Source organism: Alosa pseudoharengus, unplaced genomic scaffold, assembly GCF_046254945.1.
Source record: "Alosa pseudoharengus isolate Yale_2024_CS ecotype anadromous, Long Island Sound unplaced genomic scaffold, YU_APseudo_1.1 YU_APseudo_1.1_scf_30, whole genome shotgun sequence".
Lineage (NCBI taxonomy): Eukaryota > Metazoa > Chordata > Actinopteri > Clupeiformes > Clupeidae > Alosa > Alosa pseudoharengus.
The window spans coordinates 331052-340313 of record NW_027468719.1 but is presented as its reverse complement, the minus strand read 5'-3'; the positions used below and the strand labels follow the sequence as shown (position 1 = coordinate 340313).

At 41.4% G+C, this 9262-nt stretch overlaps 1 protein-coding gene across 1 annotated transcript; it reads left to right on the top strand.

Moving 5' to 3' along the window:
* Nucleotides 1-5427: 5427 nt before the first annotated feature.
* On the top strand, nucleotides 5428-7292 carry LOC143101177 (uncharacterized). The gene is made up of 2 exons (XM_076264579.1): nucleotides 5428-6145; nucleotides 6583-7292. The coding sequence occupies exons 1-2, from the start codon at nucleotides 5428-5430 to the stop codon at nucleotides 7290-7292; spliced, it is 1428 nt and encodes a 475-aa protein (XP_076120694.1).
* Nucleotides 7293-9262: the final 1970 nt, after the last annotated feature.

Sequence of the window (9262 nt, the reverse complement as noted above, 5' to 3'; positions counted from 1 at the left end):
TTGGGCCATGGTACGGTTTCCGTGTCGGTCAAGTGCTGTTTTTTTTTGTTTGTAAAAAAACAGTGCTACATAGCTCGAATTTTCCCGCCAGGTGGCTATAAAGCTATGAGGCAGTTTGTGCATCTTAAAGGTGCTCTTAGCGATGTTATGTGGTTTCTAAGCTAAAACATTTTTGTCACATACAACAAACATCACCTCACCATCCGCTAGCTGCCTGTGCCCTGAACACACCTCAAAAAATATGTGGTCTCTGTTGACAGTCCAGGCTCCAAAAACAGCAACAATAACAACCTGGTCCAGTCTGGACCATAAAAATATAACAAACTGTTCCAGTCAATCACCGACGAGATGCGCGTTTAGGAGAATTTCAATTGCACGGGAGGGAAAAGAAGGGAGTAGTGAGCTAGCTCTCTGTTTTGTTTGAACGTCAACAGAAGTGATGTTAGCCAACATCCATTAGAGCACCTTTAACAGACTCAAAATGTCATACAAGTGCTGTGCAACATGAACTGGATCCGTATGAGACACTTTAACTCAGTAATTTTGAAGAAACAGTATGAATCCAGTACGGAGCCCAGGAGGTGTCATTGCAAGATATTTTTTGGTATATATCCAGAAAAAATGCGCACGTTTTACTAAATTGTGCACTCATTTTACTAAATTGTGCTCTCAATTTAGTATATCGTGCTCACAATTTAGTAAAACGTGCACACGATTTAGTAAAACGTGCGAACGTTTTACTAAATTGAGAGCACAATTTAGTAAAATGAGTACACAATTTAGTAAAACGTGTGCACGATTTAGTAAAATGAGCGCACATTCTCTCGATACACAAAAATATCTTGCAATGACACCTCCTGGGCTCCGTAATCCAGTGTTCGTACAGGCAGTCACATATCTCTGTTCCCTTGGTCGTTATGTTTTCAGTGCCGTTGGTTTGTTTCTCTGTATGGAATCAGGATTACACACAAACTACTGGCCATTAAATATTGGAACGGATCGAATTTACAAGGCAACTGTATAAATGTAGTTTCACTTTCGCTAATGCTGCAAGTTTTGGCATTTGGCCTCTTCAATTACTCTTTGGTTTTTTTAAAAAATATTAAATATATATATATTAACAAAGGTAGACTATGCAAGATTTTCACCTTAATATAACATTTACAAAGCCAACAAACTTGTAATAGAGGATTAATTCACCTACCTAAAATATAAATATATCACGACTCTAGAGGGAGCTCTACAGTTGCCAAAAACACCTAAATCTGCATAGTGTACCTTTAAGCTGTGCACTCTGCAACTAACCACTATTTTACACAACTTTCCACAGGTAGTGAACCACCACTTTCAGAGCTCAGGATTGTGCTACTGGGAAAGGGGTGTCTTCAGATAAGTGCAATAGGCAACACCATCCTGGGCAGAGAAACATTCAACCTGAAGAGAAAAACACCTCAGTGTGTGAAGGGAGAGGGAGAAGTATCCGGCAGACGGGTCACTGTTGTCCAGCCTCCAGGATGGCATCCTCTTGCCTCTCTCGAAGCCACCTCTGAGCTCACCAAACAGGAGATTGAGCTCAGTGTGTCTCTGTGCCCTCCGGGACCTCACATTTTCCTCCTGGTCATTTGGGCCAATAGTTGCTTTACTGAACAGCAGAGAAAAACTATTCAAGAACACGTGGAGCTTCTCGGCAAAACAGTATGGAGTCACACCATGGTGCTGTTCATCTATGGAGCCTGGTTGGGAGACACGACCATTGAGCAGTACATAGAGAGTGAAGGAGAGGCCCTGCAGTGGGTGGTAGAGAAATGCCAGAACCAGTACCACGTCTTCAACAACCACAATATGGCCGATAGCGGTCAGGTCTCACAGCTGCTAGACAAGATCGACGAAATGGTAGCAGGAAAGAGTGGTGCTCACTACGAGATTGATGCAGAGAGACTGGAAGAAGTCCAAGAAAAGAGGAGGAAGGAGGATGAGAGAGCCAGAGAGAGAGCAGTGCAGGTGGAGAAGCAAAGACAGCAGAACAAGGCGCTGGCTCAAGTTCATGACGTGCCCACCCTGCCAGAGTTTAGGATTGTGCTGCTGGGACAGAGAACGAAATCTAAGAGCTTAGCGGGCAACACCATCCTGGGCAGAGAGGAGTTTGACGTGAACAGAGCAATTGCTCTGTGTATGAAGAGACGGGGAGAAGTAGCAGGCAGGCAGGTCACTGTGGTAGAGGCACCAGGATGGTGGAAGAATAGTCACTTGAAAGACACCACAGAGCTCACCAAACAGGAGATTGTGCTCAGTGCGTCTTTGTGTCCTCCAGGCCCACATGTTGTCCTACTGGTTTTAAGTCAAACTGATTCTTTAAAAGAGCAAGGCCGGATCATCACTGAGAAACATGTGGAGCTTCTCAGTGAGAGAGTCTGGAGTCACACCATGGTGCTGTTCACTCAAGAGAACTTAATGGGAGCCGTACCCATTGAGCAGTACATAGAGAGTGAAGGAGAGGCCCTGCAGTGGGTAGTTGAGAAATGTGGTAACCGATACCACGTTCTCGACACTCACAATAAAGAAGATGCCACACAGGTAACACAGCTACTGGAGAAAATTGAAGAGATGGTGGCAGGAAATAGGGGCCGTCACTTTGAGATGGACACAAAGAGAGTGGAGGAAACCCTGAAGAGGAGGAAGAAACAGGAAGAGTCTGCAAAAGAGAGAATGATGAAGGTTGAGAAACAACAGCAACTTCTCCGATCTCTGAAACGTGAGTATTCTATACTGTATTGTCCATACTGCATTTTGCTCCTATGTTATTGTTTGTAATGTTAAAGGACAATTCCGGTATTTAGCACTTTGAGTCGTGGACACATGAAATTGTTGACGATGGGTCCTGTCTCGACTTTTTGACTTGTTTAGAAACGGCTTTGACTGCTTCAGAGGGGCTGGCTACAGGCATGCACAAACATGTCCTTAAAACAATCCTTAACGTTCGTTTTCAAAACTGTGCAACTCACCGAGTGGTTAGTGGTGTTCGTTAATGAGCCAGAAGCAAGCTAAACAGATGACAGACGTAGTGTTATCCAATTGCGTCGAAGTCCAGAATCAGTCAGTTAACATTGATCGTATAGTGTTTGTGTGCAGTGAGATTTTCAAATGCGTGCTTGATGCCGCCCCTCGAGTTGGGCCATTACGTTAGTCGTGGCCAGACCCTTAATCTTTCAGATTGGGTCTGGTCCTCCAGGCTAATAAAGTGACTATATGGCTAAATAAAAGTAAATCACTAAATGCATTCAAATGCCTTCTGTATCTTAAATCAAATTTAGTTTTTACAGTTACCTTACTATTTTAAAATTGTTAAATAGCTATTAATATTATCATTGTAATAAGCAACAAATGGAATATCATACTTAACCATGAATCAGTATGGAATACTTTCACTTTCACATTTTAACCATTACCGACTATCAGACACATGAGTATCCAATACCCAATGACATAAACAAATATCCAAGAGAAATACGTTTTAACTATTTACTGGAAATTAGTTGTGTAAGAAAATATTGCTAAAATCGAATATTGGCAATACTGTATTGATTTTTTCAAAAACATAATATTGATTTTTTTTTCAATAGTTCACATGCAATCACTTTATATTCTTAATGACATAGGCAGAACTGTACTGTACAGTGTACTGAATTGTTTGTCTAAAGAAAACAGTTTTTACTTACTATACATTTTATGCATATGATGGTGTCTTCTTTATAATATAAGTTTTTCTAAAGTTAGACTTTATCGCCTTTCGCACAGTATTGAAATATATTGCAATATTTTGAATTGTAACCCATGTATCGTGATATGTATCGTATCGCCAGATTCTTGCCAATACACAGCCCTACTGAAAATATCAGGAAATAGGCATTGGGTCATTCCACGTCAATTCAACCAGAGCCCACACACTTAGGTTTCATAAAATTCTGAAAAAATTACCAGGTGTACCTATGTTACTCAGGAGACATTTCAAATTACTTTCATTTAAGATCAATACTTTCCATGATACAGCCAGTTTTACAGGGGGAGGGGGGTGTCGATTTTGTTCTGCCTCTTTTTTTTGTCAAAGTTCACAAGCCCATAGCGCAAGAACTAAACCATGTAGGAGGCTCAAATTTTGCATGCTGGTACATAAATTTGAATAGTATGTGGCAAAATTGTCACGTTTGGTCTGGATGATCCTGCATGGTCATAGCTGTCCCTCGAAGTTGATGAACATTTTATTGGAGTTTTTGGCTGGCCTCTGTTTAGGCCTTTCGAAGACGTACTCAACATAGGCTCTTAACCTGTTGAGGAGTACGGTCACAAATATGTGATTAGAATGTTCGCGAACCGAGAGTTCCACATTATGATGTCACAATTACCCTCAGAGATTTTCCCCATAGACTGTATAAGGAACACTGAAACTATAGATTGTTTGCGTAGAATTCTAGAAGGAACCAGGAAAATAATTTAACAGGTTAATATAAAACATATCAATATGTTTTATATATAGTTACCACAGTGCCACCTGTGGTTGTATAGAGTAACCTGTGGTAACTCTATACGAAACATATTGATTTCAATGGTGCATTTTGCCCATGTTAAGGGTCGAAAGTAAAAAAGAAAGATTTGCATAAGACAAGTCAAATTGGTGTTCATGGAGAATAAAGAAAAAAATATAAAAAAAGTATATTCCCACAAGGTGTTTTGGTGCTCTGAAAATTAGAACCAAAATGATTTTTCAGACTTGTGAGGTCTGTTCATTGCTTTTTGTAAGCGTGTTTCTACTTCTCTCAATAAGGAACATAAATCAAGAGCCTATGTTGCGTACAAATATGTCTTCTGAAGGCCTAAACAGAGCCCAGCCAAAAACTCAAATAAAATTCTGATCAACTTTGAGGGACAGCTATGAACATGCAGGATCATCCAGACCAAACATGACTATATTGCTATATACTATTCCTATTTATGTACCAGCATACACAATTTGAGCCTCCTGCATGGTTTAGTTCTTGCGCTATGGGCTTGTGAACTTAAGTATTGACATTTACAGTGTGTCTCCTGGGTAACATAGGTACATCTGGTAATTTTTTTCAGAATTTTTTGAGACCTAAGTGCGTGGGCCCTGGTTGAATTGACGTGGAATGACCCCATTACTTGATAAACATTGGTGTTTTAGTTATTTTTCAATGCAATGCATTCACTCAAAAACAGTTAAATTCAAAAGCCAAATATTTCAACCACACTTTCAGTTTCAATCCCCTAAAACTAAACTAGCAAGTAACTTAATTAATTCACTTAATGAAATGGAATGGGTACCCAACCACACGTCATCGGTAAAGGGGTGCATGGAACAATGCAGGTAGCAGACAAGCCAGACATCTGTAGGATTAATTGATAAACATCTTAATGTATTTCACAGGCGAAGCACCTCCTCTTAAAGAGTTAAGGGTTGTGCTGCTCGGCTGCAGAGGCTTTGGAAAGACTTCGTCTGGAAATATCATCCTTGGCAAAGATGTGTTTGACGATAAGACGAAAACAGTGCGGTGTGCCGAGAGACGGGCTGAGGTGATAGGCAGACTGGTGACTGTCGTTGATACGCCGGGATGGTGGAATGGACTCCACTTTTCAGACACTCCTGAGCTCACCAAACAGGAGATTGTGAGCAGTGTGTCTCTGTGTCCTCCAGGACCACATGCCCTCCTAGTGGTTGTGTCTGTGAAGGAATCCTTCATGAAGGAAACTTGGGAAAATATTCAGGACCACTTGATGCTTCTCGGTGAAAAAGTCTGGAGTCATATCGTGGTATTGTTCACAGATAGAGACTGGCTGGGAGACACCACCATTGAGCAGTACATTGAGTGTGAAGGAGAGAGCCTGCACTGGCTTGTTGACAAGTGTGGAAACAGATATCATGTCCTCAACAATCAGTCTCGATCAGAAGATCAGGTCACACAGCTGCTGGAGAAGATTGAGGAGATGGTAGCAGGAAATGGTGGACGTCACTTTGAGGCTGACACAACTATTCTACAGGAAGTGGAGAAGAAGAGGAGTCACCTCAGTACAAGAGTGGAGGACAGAGAGACAAGAGCTTACAGACAGGAAGCTACTTTTAAATTTGTCATGGGTGAGTGGTTTAACGTATTCACTATGGGCAAGTTGAAAACTATGTTAAATGGTTAACTATGTGATTAATTGTCATTTTGTTAAGAAAAGTACTTTTGTTCACCAAAATAAGTGGACAAGTAAGGAGGTAACCGGAAATAGGTGGATACACATTTAAATTTGAGTTTTAATATACAGTGGTGAAAGTGCATTTACACAAGTACTGTACTCACATACAAACTCAAAGTTCTTGTACTCTAGTTTTTTCTACATCTCAGAGGGAAATATTTCACTTTTCACTCCACTACATTTGTTACATCACTTTTATGACATAATGATTCCTGACGTTCACGATGTCATATTATTCAAGTACTGTATATCATTGCATAAATGCCCCTTCAGTAGTAGCTCTTCCATTGCCCTGTACAGTGAAGACACACAACGTATATTTCATTTCAGGTGAAACTCTGCCTCTCTCAGAGGTCCGTGTGATGTTCCTGCAGTACAAAGAGAAATCCACATCAGCCCGCGGCACTGAAAGCAAAGACGACAACGACAACTCCGATACCGGACGAGACCCCATCGATTGCCCGACGAAACGGTGGGAGTACGGTGGGAAGCAGATCACGATGGCGTTCGTCACAATGACCCCATGCAGGAAGGCTCTGGAGCAGACAAGGAGACAGATGGCGTCCGGCATGTCAGTGTGTGCTCCGGGCCCACATGCGTTCCTAACGGCTGTGTGCATGGACCTGCCCTTTTCCGAGACGTGGCGGAGAGAGATCCAGGAGCACCTGGAGCTCGTCGGCGGCAGGGGCGTCTGGCAGCACAACATTGTGGTGTTTTACTCGTCAGCAGGATGGACCCCGGATCAGTACATCGAGAGCGAGGGCGGGCCCCTGCACTGGCTCTTGGAGAAGAGCGGCAACAGATACGTGGAGATGGTGAGTGAGAGCAGCTGGACCGAGGTTCTGAGGAAGATCGAGGAGGTGGTGGCTCTGAACGGTGGCAGCCATTTTGACGCTGAAGAGCTGGGCAGCAGGATGGGTGAGGTGGAGCCTGAGAACTGGAGGCTGGAGGTGCAGCAGCTTGCTGACCGAATGAAGGAGCAGGAGCTGGTCAAGAGCATGGACACTCCACCACAGAGTGAGTATGGCATGGGCATATAATTACTTATCGTTGTCACTTTAAGAACACCAGAAAACGACAAAACACCTGTGGTCTTCATTTAGATGTTGTTTAATGAACGAGAATACTAGGATTGGAGGTGGTTTGACAAATTTTTGAATTTCGTAAATATTGATTTGTTCAAGATAAGTGTAAAGATTCTTTTACAAAGGTTGTAGATGTTAATGAAAAATCAAGAACCACTAGGTGAGTATGAAATTGTGAAATTTATATTTGGATTGGAAGTTGTTTAACGAAAAGTAGCAGTAACAAATAGCAGTCCTGGTCACGTGGTCAAGTCAGGTCAAGTTTATTTATATAGCGCATTTCATTCACAGCTCATTCAATGTGCAATGTAATAGCAAATAAAAGCAAACATTAAGCAACATTAAGATTAAAGGTGGTTGAAAATATGCAGTGAATTCATCTCCTCATTGTAAAAAATGAAAAACTTGTTTTAATCCTTATCTTTATTTTCAGTGGGAGATGACAGGTCTGACATAGAGCTGGCCAAGAGCATGGACACTCCACCACAAAGTGAGTCATTGGACAGAGTCACTGATCATTTACCAGAAACCACAAAACACCTTTATTTAGACCTCCTTTAACAAACAAGGATACTAGAATTCAGCCTGGTCCTACCAGACTCTCGTACATTTCATAATGTACAGAGAGTCTGGCCACATACACAGAGGTCATTCAATGTGCTTTACATAAACAAAAGTAAACAGTAATAGAAAATAAATGCATAGAAGCAAACATAGTTGTTTAACGATTGCTAAGATTAAAGTTAGCTGAAAATATCCAGTGAATTCATCCCCTTATTGTAAAAAATGGAGAACTTGTTTTGATGTTCATTTTTTTAATCCTTATCATTATTTTCAGTGGGAGATGACAGGTTTGACATAGAGCTAGCCAAGAGCATGGACACTCCACCACAAAGTGAGTATGGCATGGACACAGAGTCATTGGACAGAGTGACTTATAATTTACCAGAAACCCCAGAACACCTATGCTCTACATTTGGAGCTTATTTAACAAACGAGAACACTAGAATTTGAAGTGGTTTAACAAAATTAAGAATAGCGATATATTGATTATAGATTATGGGCTCTATCTTCGTGGTCTAAAATGCACGGTCACTAATCAAAAGTTTATTTAAATTTTGTGGGATGTCCAGTCCACATTTTGAGTGTTTTCATTATCAAACGTCGGGCAGATGGCGCAACAAGGCATTCCTAGGTTTCTTAAACAGTCATGAGTGTGTTTCGGGCGTAACATCATTTAAACCAATGAGAAAGATATCTGTCATTCCCTTCAACAATGTGCAGCTTGGTCCTAGCCGTGGCGCAACTGGCTGGGGCACCTGCACCGTACGCCGGCGACCCGGGTTCGATTCCCGCCCCGAGGTCCTTTCCGGATCCCACCCCGACTCTCTCTCCCACTCACTTCCTGTCACTCTCCACTATCCTGTCGCATTAAAAAAGGCATAAAAGCCCAAAAAAATGTGCAGCACAACTTCAAAAAATGCATTGGTATTTTAATAGTCAGCGGCACATTTGAAGGAATCAGGAACAGTTTTTCCACTAAATCATGCTTTACTAAAACCTATCATACAGTAGGATAGCCTACACACATTTGCACTTCTCTATTGCTTGAACTCATTGGCAAAGTGATAGTAACTTCACCTTGGTGTCAGTCAACGACAAAACAGTAAATACACAGTTAATTACTTTCACTATTGACTGACAATGGTTTACCTTCGAAAACATAGCCTAGGGAAAAAGGAACACTTACCCCAATAATGTTCAAATGACTGAATAAAAAAAAATTATCCTGCAGAGGAGTTCCTTACAGCTCGTGACAATGCGTCTTCAGCTGTGCTTCAAATTTTCCTCTCTATCATTACCAATTTGCAAATGATGGTAAATGATTTGCAACCTATTTATTGTGAGATATATTTCGTATATCT

What these genes read in the sequence shown, in the direction of transcription:
- LOC143101177 (XM_076264579.1), top strand. Translation starts at nt 5,428, where the DNA reads ATGTATTTCACAGGCGAAGCACCTCCTCTTAAAGAGTTAAGGGTTGTG. An exon ending in TACTTTTAAATTTGTCATGG is followed by an intron (nt 6,146 to 6,582) that starts GTGAGTGGTTTA and finishes ATTTCATTTCAG; the next exon opens with GTGAAACTCTGCCTCTCTCA.